General features: G+C 38.8%; 1 protein-coding gene across 1 annotated transcript in view; it reads left to right on the forward strand.

The window, feature by feature from the left end:
* Window positions 1–16,254, forward strand: part of CEP152 (centrosomal protein 152) — a 95,260-nt gene that overhangs the window by 22,642 nt on the left and 56,364 nt on the right. Inside the window, exons 6-10 of the mRNA XM_014584253.1 lie at window positions 911–1,079; window positions 4,341–4,481; window positions 6,004–6,143; window positions 9,256–9,456; window positions 12,816–12,963. Of these exons, the coding sequence (XP_014439739.1) occupies window positions 911–1,079; window positions 4,341–4,481; window positions 6,004–6,143; window positions 9,256–9,456; window positions 12,816–12,963 (799 nt within the window). The remainder of the gene's footprint in view (window positions 1–910; window positions 1,080–4,340; window positions 4,482–6,003; window positions 6,144–9,255; window positions 9,457–12,815; window positions 12,964–16,254) is intronic.

Genomic DNA, 16,254 nt, shown 5'->3' on the forward strand with positions numbered 1-16,254 from the left:
AGAGAGAGAGAAAGGGAGAGAGAGACAAGGAAAATGAAAAAGCACTCTCATGGGGAATGGTTATGCTGTAATCTCCTCTTGGGATTTTGGGTACTCATGCCTGGTGTGTTTCTAAAGCCCTTGGGTCCAGAACTCAGTCTGTGCAGTGGGCCATGTGGGATCCAGCCATGTTAACCACCAATGCCACTGACTGGCCCTTTTGGGCCTTTTGAAGTGATTACTTTCTCCTAATTCTGTTTCCATAAATGTTATTCATTCTACGAAAGTTATTGTGTATTTATTACATATGAGGCATTTTGTCACATATTCTTGTTGTTGAGCATGTGCCTATTTATGTTCCCAGGAGGTTGGCATCATTTAAATAATTTGTAATAAGGTATACATAATTTTATTGGAATTCTGAGTTTTATTTATAAAATTTTTACCAAGTTGTGTGCTCAATAGTACAGTTAAAGTGTCTGTAAATAATATATTGCAGACTTTCCATTAATAGTGTTACATAACAGTGCGTGCTATTCTTTTTTTTAAGAGATTTTTGCTATAGGGCATGTGCACTCACCGGAAAGACAGAGAGACAGAAAGTAAGAAATCACCCCCCAGAAGGGATGGCCATGCCAAAATCTCTTCTCCTTCATTCTCCTCTCAGGATCTTGGGCACACGTGCACATGTGCCCGGCGTGAGGTTAAGCCAACTGGGTCCGGGACTCAAACTGCAGTCGATTACATGGGAGTCCAGTGACAAAGCTGTTACGCCAACTGCTGGTCCCATAAGTGTTATTCTTGAGCACTTATGTATATTGGTAATTGTACTACAATTAATTTCAGTAACATAAAATTAAGATGTCTAGTTCAGATAATTTTGGAAGAGAAGACCAAATCCTAATTGTCCATTTCATTTGTCATCTTACAGCAGCAGTTTGGTACATCTCGTGGTCCCAGTTGTCAAGCTTTGGAATCATACAAAGTGACCTATAAACCTTACCAGCCATCTACTCAGATTAATGGCTTACCAGCCGCGGAGATAGCAGGAAGTGACACATTTGAAGACCTGCAGCAACAATTTTTAGGAGCTAGTGAAAGTAGGTACTAAGTTTATGTTTATTTTTTAATAGCATATTTGAGGAATTTTGAAAACACCGAGTGGATATTTGAGCACATTTAAAAATTACAAATTTTTTAAGCTATGACAATAGAGTTGTGATTGATATTTCAAAAAATCTTAATTTTTAGAGATATATACTGTAGTGTTTATGAGTAAATTGATTGGGGATCTGGTATTGATTTCAAAATAATATATTGTTGGAGAAATGTTGGATGGGAGTGTAATAAAGCAAAACTGGCCACAAGTCCTATTTGTTGAATGTGGAATAAGTTCAGGGAGTTCATTCTATTTATTCTCTCTACTTTTTTAAAAAAATGTATTTGAAAGTTTACATACTAAACAGGTAAAGGTAAAAGAAAGTTTTCTCAGCTTTATTTTTCAGTCATTTTAATTTGTGGAAATTTTTCATTAGCTGTTTTGTTAAGTGAAATCTAAATTGGAAAATGAAATACAGTTTTCAATTACAAGTTTTTAAATATATACAAATGTAGTTTAACAAATTAGTTGTTATCATCTTAATTTCATCTTTGGATTTTAAGATATTAGTGTAATAGGCAAATCAGATACAAATTACTTTTTTTCCCCAATTTTGCCAGAGGGTCCTTGTGTTCACCCGACAGAGACAGATAGAAGGAGAGGAAAAAAGCACCCCATGTGACATGTTTAAGCTGCAGTCCTTTCTCCATATCTCTATCCCGTTGGGATTTGGGGCATGCATGCACAAGTGCATGGTGTTTTTTAAGCTGCTAAGGTGGGGATTAAACCTCCTAGTTGGTTATCGGGAATCTTGCTCCCTTAACTGCCAGTCCGTGTGACCTGCCCTGGATATTGATTATTTTATATTCAGAATTTGACTTAGATCTCAGCTTCAGCCATGTGGCACTTGATGGTAAATATTTTTTGTGTAGTATGTATAAATATGAGAATGAGAAAAGTGCTTACAGCTACTAGAAAATTTTGAGATGAAATGCTGGTATCAAAAAAGAAAAACCAAAACCATATAGTGGCTATTCTGTATTAGTGTTTTCACATGTCTAAATTTTATCGTGACATTCGCTGGCATATTAAATAATTATTTTGTATGTTGAATAGCTAGTATGATTTAGAGTGTGACAGTGAGTTTTTATTTTGTGTTGTTTTTTCTTTAGTTAGTGGGGAGAAAGTCATACTGGATATCCAGGTTATCTGGACTAGGCCAAAGAGAAATCTGGACTTCAGTGCTATGACATCATAGCGTTGGTTCCATCATATCCTGGGGCTACAGGGATAGGTACAGGGGGTGGCCCAGACCTCACTCTTCCATTAACAGTCAACAGCAGATATGGGGTGGTCTCTCTCTGTTCCTAAGTTTTTGAGGAGTGAGAGAGTGGACAGTGTGCATGGCATGCCTGGTTTTGGGCTAGGTAAATAAGCATCCTGACAGTAGCCTGATAGATCCTCAGACTCTGCTCTTTCAGTTCCCCTATATTCAGTTAGATTTTATGTCTTCTGGTCTTTCTGCATGTATAACCTTTTATCATCTGTCTTAGCACTCTGCTTTTTATCAAGCTGATTTCTTTTTCAAGTCATACATTTGCCTAAATTTGACCTTTGAAGTTAATTTAATAACTTATTGATAGTGTCAGATTTAGTGATCTGTCTTCTTCACAACAGTAGTTTAAAGAAATGATTTTGAAGTGAGGTGTGGTCTTGAGACTATTTCTATATTAGTTTTGCTATAAGCCTAAGACGTGTCTGACTGTAATAATGCTTTCAGTATTTATTTACCTTTGTTTTGCTTGAACCATGTCTCTGTTTGAAGAGAAGACCTAGGGCCAACCCTAGTGCAGTTAGTTGTTAAGTGTTGTGCATGGAAAGCCGTATCCCACCCAGCCAACGACCATTGAAATCCTATCCCCAGTGATTTGAAAAACACAGTTAGTGCATAGGCATACATGCCTCAAATCTTTACAGGATGGAGAAATGGAGGAGAAGGGATTACAGCATGACCATGCCCCATTGTGGGGGTACCTTCTTTGTTGCGCTCTGGCTAGCACATGCACTCTCTGGCAATGGAAAAAAAAATGGAATTATTTTGTTAGCAAGTAGTGAAAATTTAATAAATTCATTTATTACTGATTGTAAGCTTGCAGAACCATTGTTCTAGTAGAAAAAGAGTATTTAATATTATATATTAAGGTGTTATCCTTCTCCTACCAGTTTTTAAATTTTTTTCATTTTTTTCTTCAATCATATGTAAACAGACTCCCTAAAATGACTTAATTACTTCTGAAAGAAGACTGTAAAATCCTCTATTTATTCATTAGGAGTTAATTCAGTAATATGTGCTAGCATAAATATAAATACATTTCCCACTATGCTTAAGATAAAACTTTTTGAGAAGGGAATCTAGCAATTTTCTCTTCGAATGATTTTATAGAAGCTGATAATCTTGTGTCCCTGTCCTTTTTGTTGCTAATAACAGAAAATACCCACATCTGGGTAATTTAAGAAAATAGAGATTTATTCAGCTTACTGTTCGGAGGTCCATGGTCTAGGGGCTGCATCTGGTGGGGTTTTTTTTGCTAACGGCTAGCATGGAGGAAGCAAGACTGAATAGAGCAGAGAGTGTGATTTCCATGTCCGTGTGTCTGTCTCTGTCCTTTTCCTTATAAACCCATTAGGGCTCAGTCATGGGAGCTCCCACCATGCGATATCCCCACTTCCAAAGCCCCCCCCCCACTTTCAACAATTTAATCAGATTAAAGCCCTACCTTCTCAACCCTGTTCCAGTATGTCCCCCCACAATTCATGAGTTAAAATTTGGTGACCAACTTGTTTTCAAGTTTATGAGCGCATATCGTTCTATCCCATTGTAATCATTATATACTATTTGTAATTGGCCAAAATGCTAGTGGTTCAGGGTTAAACCCTAAGCCTGTGATTTTTGGACTTTTCTGACAGTGACCCACAGGAAGAAGTACAGTTTTTACATTGCGATTTGGCCTACAATGTATACCTGTATAAATAACTATATACAAATGAAATGAAAATGTTATAAAATAATACTTACTATGTGATGTACTCTGAGGTAGCCTATTGTTTTCTTACTTTTTAAAACAAGAGATAATCCATTGAATTGATTTCATGATATTCTAGTAAGTTGTATCTACAATTTAAAAAACAGTGCTCTAAATGATCACAAATTTGTATTTTGGTGTGTTTTTTATCTGATAAATTGCCTTTCATTTCCAAGCAGATTCTGCAGAAAATATGCAGATTATTCAGCTTCAGGTTCTTAACAAAGCAAAAGAGAGACAACTAGGCAGCTTAGCTGAAAAATTAAATGAAAGTGAACGTCAGATTCGCTATCTGAATCACCAGCTTCTGATAATCAAAGGTAAGATGACAACTGCTGGATACTGTTCCTTAGGAGACATACGAGCTAGATATCTCATTTCAAAGATCCACACTTTAAATATGAAGCTTAGTGAGTTGAAGCACTTGGCTAGACGGCTCATGGCAAGTCAAGGGGAGCAAAACAAAAACCCAACACTTCTGAGTCCTTACCTTGGATCACTTCTCTCCAGAACACACTATTTTGCATCTTCATTCCCCACCCCCATCTTTTTTCCCTTCTTTCTATTCTCCTCTTTTTTTCTCTTTGGCTGTTAGGCTCAATGAATTTTATTTAACTCTGCTGTTGGCGTTGTTGACTCCTTGTGTCATTGCCTTGGAAGATGTAATCTAGTTCCAGGAGTGACTTGTATTTGGTTTGCAAGGCAACATTTTCTGAGCCTGCAATTTAGCATCAATGTTTTAGTCCAAGTAAGAGGTAATGATCCTAAACTGCTTTTGATGTGTCAGAGAAAAAGCGGTGCCATATCTGAGATAAGCACTGTGGGTAAATATAGATTCAAATTATAATTACTTACTCTTCATGCTTTCTATAATTTTGGTCGATTTCAAGCTTTCATTCATAGAAAAATTTTGTAACTGAACGCTAGCACTTTTTAACTTTCACTGATACTGAAAAGCCTTCTCCATAATACTTATAAAATTTAGTTTGAAAAGACTTATGAGGGAACCAGCAGTTAGCGTAATGGCTACGTCGCTGGACTCCCATGTAGTCGACCGCGGTTTGCGTCCCGGACCCAGTGGCTTAAAACTCACACTGGGCGTGTGTGCGTGTGTGCCCAAGATCCTGAGAGGAGAATGGAGAAGAAGGGATTGCGGCGTGACCATCCCCCCCCCGGGGGGTGATTTCTCGCTTTCTGTCTCTCTGTCTCTCTCTGTCTGTCTGGCGAGTGCACGCACCCTATAGCAAAAACCTCTCAAAAAAATAAATAAAAAAAGACTTATGAGCTGTTATGGCAAAGTATGTGAGAAGAATTTTGAACTTAGGTGTCTTTAAGAGCTCATCACAAGTGTAAGAGTTAAATAGTCTCCAGACACCTTTGGTTAGCAGGCATTTGTTACATATTCCCAACTTCTCACATAAATGCTCAAGTCAGTAGGACATTTTTTGGCCCCAAAAGGGATGCAACAAGTTTTTTTAATTTAATTTATTATTATTATTTTTTAATTTGACCAGAGAGAGAAAGAAAGTGAGAAAATAAGCCACCAAGTCCAGGACTCAAACTGTGGTTGGCCATGTGGAAATCTAGCTGCTGGCCCTACAATAAGATTTTTAAAGGAAGTGATTTGGGTTCTCTGAAATATATTTGGAATCACTCAGGTATTTTTTGGTCGTTAATATCTATCTTGTTTTCTCTAAATTAACTAAAGTTCATTTACCCGAGTTGAATTTAATTCAACAATATGTATATATGATATAGACCTGATATCTGATATGGTTTGTGACAATTGATGCTGCCCCCTACAGTAACCTATTATTGACATAAGCATTTTTAACTCACTAGATGAAAAGGATGGCTTGACACTGAGCCTTCGAGAATCACAGAAACTCTTTCAGAATGAAAAAGAAAGAGAGCTGCAACTTGAAGCACAGATAAAAGCACTGGAGACCCAAATACAAGCATTAAAAGTCAACGAAGAACAGGTAAATATTTAACTTGATTATTTATGATGGAAAGTTATTAAGTGAAAGTTTATTTAATAAAACTTTCGGTAGGGTAGGACTAAATTTAGAAGACCTTTGAAGTTTGTAGAGTATATATTTCTCTACCATACGCCAGCCTCTCCTTGCTGTAGCTGGGAGGCGTGGTGCTACCATCCCCCTGGCCATCTGCATCAGATAGCGCGAGGAGACCTCAGCTCCTGTTTCCCTTCATCCAGCTGGCTGTTAAGTTCTGTTTCCACATTTCCGTCCATTCAGGGTTTTACCCTCTTTTTGCGAGTCTCTCATCTTTTATCCCTCCCACAATTTCTCTCTTATGGCCGTGTGAATAATGTTTTTATAATACAGTTCTGATTCCTTTGCTTTACCAGTGGGGTGAGGTGTATGGTACTGTACGATTGTCTGATCCTTGCTTGTCTATTCTCATCCTCTCCTCAAACTCAATAGTCTGTTTTTGTATACTTGCACATGCCACCTCCTCTCTCTGGAATGCCCTTGCCCTGGCACTGCTGTTTGATTACCAAGCCCCTGCACACAGGTTTTCTCTAAGTATCCCCCTCTTCCCTTCCCAAGCTGTAGGGTCACATCTGTGTGAGCACCTCGGAGGTAACATTGGGCTGGTCTTGGTTGAGACCAGCAGTTAGTGTAATGGCTGTGTCGCTGGACTCCCACGTAGTTGACCGCGGTTCGAGTCCCGGACGTGGTGGCTTAAACTCACGCCAGGCTCGTGTGCGTGTGGGCCCAAGATCCCGAGAGGAGAATGGAGGAGAAGGGGTCACAGTGTGGGCGCCCCCCCGGGGGGTGATTTCTCGCTTTCTGTCTCTCTGTTTCTCTCTTTCTGGCGAGCACACACACCCTATAGCAAAAAAACCTCTCCAAAAAAAAAAAAGAGAGAGAGAGAGAAAGTATTGCACATTCTCTGATTAATATGATAGGTAGCCATTTGATTTTTGGAAATAGTCATAAGCCATTAGTATTTAAGCCTAGTGGAAAGTGATTTGTGAGGGTAATGCTATTTTTACATTTTTGAGGGCATAAGTTAAAAGTGAAAGTGACTATAAAATAATGAGCTTGATTTTGAGTGAGGCTTGTAACTAAGTCTGAATATGGTTTAATGAAAGCGATAAACAATGTAATTTTGTGTCTGGCTCCTCCTCATCCTTCAGGTCTCAGCCAAAAACAAAAAAGTCAGCTTTTCAGAGAGAACTTCCCAGATACCTTATATGTAAAGTAGCCCATAGTTCATACTCCCATTCTCCTTTATCATACCATATTCTGGTTCTCCATTTTCCAAGTATCTGAAATGACCTCATATTTACTTGTTATTGTCTCTTACCACCAGAAAATAATAAGAGGTTCAGCCTAGTCTATCTTGTCATTATTCCCTCAGTGCTCAGAACCCTGCCTGGCACAAAGTGTCCATATTTATTGAGCAGATGAATAAATTTCTTAGTAATGAATGCAGTATTGAAATATATAGGCAGTCTCTGGCATAGAATTAAGAATAATCCTTATTTAAAATTTTAATCTTTGTGTGTGATTTTGATTATTAACTTTTTGAAAATGGACAGTTATTAAACAGTTAAGTTGCTCTTATATACTAGATGGTTATAAATTTATAGTATTTGTGTAGGTTAAAAGTTGCATTTATAGGGAACCAGCAGTTAGCATAATGGCTATGTCGCTGGACTCCCACGTAGTCAACCGCGGTTCGTGTCCTGGACCCGGTGGCTTAAAACTCACGCCGGGCTCGTGTGCGTGCGTGCCCAAGATCCCGAGAGGAGAACGGAGGAGAAGGGATTGCGGCGTGACCATACCCCCTGGGGGGTGATTTCTCGCTTTCTGTCTCTACGTCTCTCTCTGTCTGTCTGGCGAGCGCACGCGCCCTATAGCGAAAACCTCTCTTAAAAAAATAAAAGTTGCATTTATAAAAATAAGTAGTATAAAGAAATAAAATCAAGGCAACAGAATCACTAAGTGTATAATTTTTCTGCTGTCACAGATTATCACAAACTTAGTGCCTTAAAATGGTACACATTTATCTCACAATTTGGAGGTGAGAAGTCTGACATGGATCTCACTAGGCTCCAGTCAAGGTATCAGCAGGGCTACATTGCTTTCTGGAGGCTGTAGAGAAGAATCTATTTTCTTGCTTATTCCAGCTTCTAGAGGCCACTTGCATTCTTTGGCTTGTGGCCTTCTTCCATCTTCAGAGATGGCAAAGGCCAGTTGAATTGTATTGGCTTTCACTGTTCTGTCTCAGTTTTCCTTACATTGGGACCACCTGGATAATCCGAGACAGTCTTTTTATTCTAAGGTCATCTGAAAAACAATTTTAGTTCTATCTACAATCTTAATTTACCCTTGCCACATAGCATAGCACATTAACAGATTTTTGAGGATGAGGGTGTAGGCATCATTTGCAACTCATTATTTTACTTACAGTACCAACTATGCACTGACAGCTTCCAAAACTTTGTTATTAAGTGGGACTGGCAGGTGATGCAGTGGTTAAGGTGCTGGACTCCCACATAGCTGACCATAGTTTGAGTCCTGGGCCTGACGGCTTGCTTTCTCACTTTCACTTTTTCTCTCTCTTGCTGGTCAAATTAAAAATAATAATAATAATAACAACAAAAATAAAATAAATCTTTAAAATTTTTTTTGTTATTAAATAAGTAAGTGACCTTTGGCAGATTTGATCAATTTTTCAAAGAACAGTTGTCATTTTTCTGTGACTTAACAATTGGGTTGCCCCCCACTTGGCTCACAGAGCAATGCCAACAGTGCTGGGGTCAAAACAGTAGCAGCATATTCCTTGCCTGATACCCATATTTCCATTAGGCTGCACAAAGTCCTCTCATATTCTCCTCGGGTAACTAAAAAATCTCTTTTCTTAATGAATGTTGTTTCCAACAACCGTGGGTCTGGTGGATCCCAACCAGGGAAGGTTCAAGGAGCTTCAGCTATGATGGCGAAACCCTTTTTTTTTTTGGTTCTCGTTATAACATGGTTGAGTTGTTAGAGTTAAAGCCTGTAGAGAGCAGTTAAAAAACTGTAAACATGGATCTGTGTGTGTGTGTGTGTTTACTAGTTGATCAAGAAGTCCAGAACAACTGAAATGGCGTTGGAAAGCTTGAAGCAGCAGCTGGTGGACCTTCATCACTCTGAATCACTTCAACGAGCTCGAGAGCAGCATGAGAGCATTGTCATGGGCCTCAAACAGAAGTATGAAGAGCAAGTGTTGTCCTTACAAAAGAATTTGGATGCTACAGTGACTGCACTTAAGGAACAGGTTGGGATGATTTCAAGTGAAAAGTAAAGCTGGCTGTTTTTGTAAATGATACAAATGTGGTTTGTCATGTAGAAACCTTGGATGTTTATATTGGATGTTTAGGTTTTGAGCAAAACTTAAAAGCCAGTGATGTTCTAATTTATGAATGCATCCTGAGGGTAATTTGGGGGACTCTTCTTACGGGATTGGCCAATACTTTCTCAATTATCATGTTACTAGTCCTTTATGTACTTGTGAATGCATATCATTCACATTGTCCTTGAATAAATCCAGACTGAAAGGACTGCATGTGCTGGGGGCCAACCAGAACCCGAGAGCTTGTCCTGGGAACCTGACCGGTAGAAAGCCTTTCTTGGGTTTCCCGGTAGTCGGTAATTCAGCTGTCAGCAATGACTGTGAGAAATGGTTATTGCAAGGAATTAACTTTGAGAATAGTGTAATATATAAATATAGAAGAAAGTCTGATCCAAAATCATTGAGATTTGAAGTGGGCATATTTCGAAGTCAGTTTTTGTTATTTTTGTTCAAAAGGGGATAAAATTCTGTAAGCTGAAGGTGTGTCAGGTGGTGGGTTTGCTTGTGCAACAAAACCTCATGTAATCACTTGAATGAGTAAAATTTCATGATGTAGCTTTTTTTTCTTTTAAAAAAGCATTTATTATTATTATTGTTATTTTAAATTTTCTGTAGGGCATGTGTGCTCATGAGGGAGAGAGAGAGGGAAATTGAGAAAGCAAGCTACCAGGTCCAGGACTCAAACTGCAATCAACCATGGGGGAGTCCAGTGCCTTAACCACCTACTGGCCCCATGGATGTAGTTTTCTTAATATAATTTAAAAATTAATTTAATTTAAGGGAAAAGGAAAAAAATAAGATGGGAGGATATAAGAAATCCCACCACACTTAAAATTCATCCTGATTTGGGTTCTTATTTCTGACTTGTATGGCTGATTCTAAATTTTTCCATGCTTTTAGGTATATTTTTCCATGCTATATAAGATTGCATTATGGGCAATAATAATTATTTGTATGTCATTTTATTTTTATATGTACTTATATGAGTTCTTATTAGATTTATTCCTTTTATATAGAAAGATATTGTGAATTTGATCAGTGTGGAAAACATTTAGGGGTTAGGGGTTATGCCAAATTATTGAAAAGTCTATAGAATATTTAAACAAATAAAATTTGAGTTGTTTTATTTATTTTATTTTAACACTCATGCATTTATTTTGTTTTAAAATTAATTTTTGCCAAACACAGGGTAATAGCAGTAAAGTTAGTTGGACATAGAGTGGTCCTTCTTGGATGCTGAGAGAAGTGTGGGGTCTTGTGGTTCTTCATGGTTATTTGAGGATCTCTCTATTCTCTGCTACCATAGACACAATTACTCTGGGAATGGGCTGGAAGGAATTCGTAGTGTGTTCCATCCCTGTGCCCACCGTACTCTATTCTTCTCCTATCCCTTCTCTACTTCTGTAGAAGAGTCCTAGACAAGAAAACAAAGTTTGACCTATGCCAAGTGGGCCTTAGACTCATGAACCATAAATTAAAGGTGTTGATTAAGGTCTTTTCCCACTGTTACAGTCTGTGACTGTATGTACTAAAGTATGTATGTATTTATTAATTTGCTCGTTTGCTTACTAGATGGTGCATGTGCTTGCCAGAGAGAGAAAGAGAGAGAGAAGGCAAGTGAGAAAACACCCTCTTGTGGGGGAAGTCTGGTATTCTAAGATCTCTGTTTATTTCTTCAAATTGCCTTCTGCTTCCTCCCATTCGTAGAAATATTGTGTTACGATCTCTGACTATTTCCTTGATAGTTTAATGCCTTTCTTCATTCTGATCTTGAATCTTCAAGAAGATTTTAACTTTCGTCAAACTTTAACTTTCTATCTGAAGTTGTCAACAGGTAACCTATGGTTTAATTGATTGATGCGTATAGTCAAATTATTGCCAGAATCTTCCTTTTCTTTACAGTGTTCTTCATATCTATCTTTTCTTTAACTTTTTTTCATTCCTGTTTCCAGTCTGTTGTAAAAATTATATTCTCCCTAGAAAATAATAAGTATCAGTGGTCTCTTCACCCCTTCTTGCACACCTCCATACTGTCATTAATATTAGTCCATACATTGTTTGCCATTTTACTTTGGCACTTTAGAACCATGCTTTTCAAGCTGGCCTGGGAATCAGCAGCAATGTGCCAAAGTTTGCAGTGCTGAATAAACATGGACCAGTTTCCAGAAGCTTCATTTTGCTGAAAAATTTCATAGAAAAAAGTTTAAAATAAACACAGCTACATTATAAAACAGAATCCAAAATTCACATGAATTTCTAAGTTAAAATAGGAGACTTCACAGTTTCTTTCCTCTGCTGTTAGTTTCTCTCTGGACTCTACTTCTGTTAATCTCTTTAAGGAATTATTGGGCACTAGGTTATCCTGTGGGTCAGGCACTAACGGCCTAATGCCTTCTTGTGCCTCAAAGGTCTTTCTTGATATTCCTTTTACTACTTATTTTCCATAGGCAGTCTCAACCAGTTGCTTTCATTCTCTGCCTCTCCCGTGCTCTGCCATTTGCCTGGAGTCAGCCTCTGTAGCTTTTTTGAGTGCGAGGTGATGATTTCTTCGTCCTAGGCTTGGGACTCCTGTGGCTCATTTCTCCCGAACACATTTTTCTTTGGAGAAGCTTGACTATGTTGTATATGCACTGTATATTTTCTGTATATCCCCATGCAATGCACTCATAGCACTTGCTATGCCTAAGGCACTGCAGAGGCACTAAGAGACTATTAAGTGAAATAAGACATGTAAAAGGTGCACATAGAAATGTAAGCGAGCAACAGATCAAGTGTAAAAGAAGTTCAGAGGAGGGAAAGGTTGTTTTTGGCTCTTCTAAACAGAATGAGCTTTTGGCTGCTGAGAATAGAGTGATTTTCTGTGTGTTTATCTGTATCCTGGCTGTCTTGAGATACAGATTCCATGATTCAATGTAGTCTGCCCACTTACACGATGTAAAATGTAAATAGGGATGGATGTAGTACATTTCCTTTGGCTCAGATAAAATCTCATTCTAGAATACTGAAGTCTTGTGAAAGTGGAGTAGAAGGGGACTTTAGAAATCATCTAATTCAACCTTTTTGGCCTAATTACCAAAGAAGAAATAGACTAAGCCGAAGCCTTTCCTAAGATCATGCAAATTAGTTCTGACTCCCAGATTGTGCACTTAACCCTATAAAAGAGGTGATGCTGCCATGTGATGATTTTTGTATTCAACTTAAAATCCAATTTTAGTTTGTATTTATTAGTTTAATCTTCATTAAGACTGATCATGAAAATGACTTATTGAACTCTTTCTATTTAGGAAGATATTTGCTGTCATTTGAAAGATCAAGTGAAACAACTGGAAAGGCATCAAGAAGCAACCAAATTAGAGAAGACTGAAATTATTAACCGACTGACAAGAAGTCTGGAGGAGAGTCAGCAGCAGTGTGCCCATTTGTTGCAGTCAGGTGGGTGTCTGATTGGACTACTGTCTCCCAGAAAAGCTAGCATAATATACAGAGAGGACTTAGTAAGCTCTGTGAATTGGAGCAGTTCAGAAGATGACCAGATGGTGGCCCAGTGGTAAAATGGGATGCTCCGTGGGCTGGCCCACACGAGAAGGTGCCGAGTTTGATCTGTAAACCTCCCTGAGTAAGCCAGGCATATGTGTGCCCATAATCCAGGCTGGATAGGGGCAGATCATGGTGGACAGACCTTGTTGGGGGTGCCTGTCTCTCCTGTAGGGTGTGCCTGTTTCTGTCTTTCTCTGTCTCACTCATGGAAGAAATATACTTTTAAAAAGCCTAGATTTGCAAAGGAAAACATTATATTTTTTTAAATGTGGAAGAGACAGAAAAACCCAATCAGTGAAAAACAACTTTTTAAAAATATTGGTTTTTTTTTAAAGAATTATTTTATTTAACTTTATTTATTTATTTTAATTTTACTAGAGAAGAACAGAGTGAGAAAGACAGAGAGAGAGAAAGTAAGAAAGCAAGCCGCCAGGTATGGGACTCGAACCACAGTCAGCCAGGTGAAATTCCAGTATCCCCAACCAACATGCCACCTGCCGACCCCCAAAATATTGTTTTAAATATATACATATGTGTGTGAGTCTATCTATTTATAAATATTTATAGACATATATATATATATATGTGTGTGTATATAGATATAGATATAGTTCATTCTTACTAGGTAATTTGGAAAATGTATAGAAGTATAAAGAACCAGGGACCAGCAGTTGGCATAATGGCTATATTGCTGGGCTCCCATTGTAGTCAACCATGGTTCGAGTTCTGGACCCAGTGGCTTAAACTCATGCTGAGCACATGTGTGTGCATACCCAAGATCCCGAGAGGAGAATGGAGGAGAAGGGATTACAGTGTGGCCATCCCCCCTGGGGGTGATTTCTCACTTTCTGTCTCCGTTTCTCTCTGTGTTTCTGGTGAGCGCACATGTCCTATAGTAAAAACCTCTCCAAAAAAAAAAAGAAGTATAAAGGACCACATAAAAATAACCAATAATGTTACTACTCAGAGATAATTATTATTATTATTATTATTATTTATTTTTTTTAGAGATTTTCACTGTAGGGCGCGTGCGCTCGCCAGACAGACAGAGAGAGACATAGAGACAGAAAGCGAGAAATCACCCCCCAGGGCACGCACGCACGCACACGTGCCCGGCATGAGTTTAAGCCACCGGGTCTGGGACTCAAACCACGGTCGACTCCGTGGGAGTCCAGCAACATAGCCATTACGCTAACTGCTGGTCCCGAGAGTTACATTTTTGTCGTGCTTTTATTTGTAGCATGAACTCTGTGATATTAAGTTGGAGATGTATGCTTCCTGTCATTTTAGTTTCAGCAGTAATTTTACTTACTAATTTTTATACAATAATAATAGAATAAAAATCAATAAAATAATCAAATGTTTGTATAAACAGTACTGCAGAGTTTAAATTTAAACTGCCCTCATTTACTAGTGAGTAGCTCATGCTGTAAAATTAGGTCAGTGGTTATTTATTAACTGATGTATGAAAGTCACATTTTGGCATATGAAAGGTAATTCAGACTCTTGGTAAGTAGAGAAAAGGGTGGCTTATTTAAAGCTGAAAATACTGAAAGTGCCTGAATGTGTGTGTGTGTGTGTGTGTGTGTGTGTGTGTGTTTCGGTGGGGGGAAATTTGGATCATATTCCATTTAGGTCTCCCAGTTTAGTTAGTTTCCTTTTTCTTTTCCTTCTTGGCGTTACTTGCCGAGCCTTTTCTCTACTTAATAAAGGCTTTGAAATTTTGACTTTCTTTAACTGCATAATGTGCCATCATTAGTTCACATAACCATTTCCCAGATGGTCATTTTCTTTTGATGAAGCCTAATAAATACCCCTTAAATGGCAACCTCCTCTAGTACATTTAAGATAATTGATTTCTAGGGGACCAGCAGTTAGCATAATGGCTATGTCGCTGGATTCCCACCTAGCCGACCGCGGATCGTGTCCCGGACCCGGTGGCTTAAACTCGAGCCGGGCACGTGTGTGTGCGTGCCCAAGATCCCAAGAGGAGAATGGAGGAGAAGAGATTGTGGTGTGGCCATCCCCCCTGGGGGGGTGATTTCTCGCTTTCTGTCTCTGTCTGGCGAGTGCATGCGCCCTATAGCAAAAAAAACAAAAAACAAAAAAAACAAAACAAACAAACAAACAAAACCTCTCCAAAAAAAAAAAAAGATAATTGATTTCTAGAGTTTCAGAAGTACAGTGTACTTTCACATATGAAGGTACAGGTGGTAGAAGTAAAAGCTTTTAGAAAGAAGCTGAAGTTAGAAACATGCAGTTTTCTTTGCTTGCTTTCTTCTTTTTTAGAATTTTGCCTTAGGGTGTGTGCACTTGCTGGCCACAGAAAGAAAGGGAGAAAGGGAGAAAGTGAGAAATCATCCTCCAGGGGACTGGTCATAGCACAATCCCTTCTTTTCCATTCTCCTCTTGGGATTTTGGGCACATATGCACATGAGCCTTGCGTGATTCTCAAGGTGTTGGGTTTGGGACCCAAACCATAGAGTCAGCCAGGTGGTTTTCCATCACCTTCACCACCAAGCCACCAGTTAGCCCAGCTTTTTTTTTTTTTTTTTTCCTTTAAATTTTATTTATATATCTCTTCCATGACTTAAGGGAGACAAAGAGATGGTGCCCCCAACAGGGTCCTAATGCCATGATATGCTCCCCTGACCCTTCAGTTATGGGCAAGTGCACGGCTAGTGGAGTTAGGGAGGTTTCCAGACTTAAACTGAGAACCCTCCCACGTGAGTTTGCCTTGTAGAGTGTTGCGTTTTATCACTGAGCTACCGTCTAGTCCTGCAAGATGCAGTTTTATTATTGGAGAGTAGAAATGAGTTCCAAAGAATTTTTTCTTTGGTATTCCATGCGTAGCCCTGTTATGCACCTATTAAAGGTCTTCGAGGACTAGCCCTGTAAGCGAGTGGTTAAGGGAGCTGGATCCTGCATGGGCAACTGCAGTTCGAATCCTGATTCTGGTGGCTTGTGTCTGTGTGTCCAAAATCCTGACAAGATAGAAAAATGGAGAAGGAATTATGGAGAGCCATATGAAAGTTTAGGAAAGTCTGGACCTGACCCTGGATCTCATTGACTCTATACTTCTCTGCCCCTACAAAGGTAGTGGTAATAAGGCAGAACTCCACCTTCTGTGGCCTAGGTGGGTTCAGATTCTTCCATATATTTACTTTGTCCCCTTACATTCCATGA

This window comes from Tupaia chinensis, unplaced genomic scaffold (assembly GCF_000334495.1).
Source record: "Tupaia chinensis unplaced genomic scaffold, TupChi_1.0 Scaffold146140_1, whole genome shotgun sequence".
Lineage (NCBI taxonomy): Eukaryota > Metazoa > Chordata > Mammalia > Scandentia > Tupaiidae > Tupaia > Tupaia belangeri.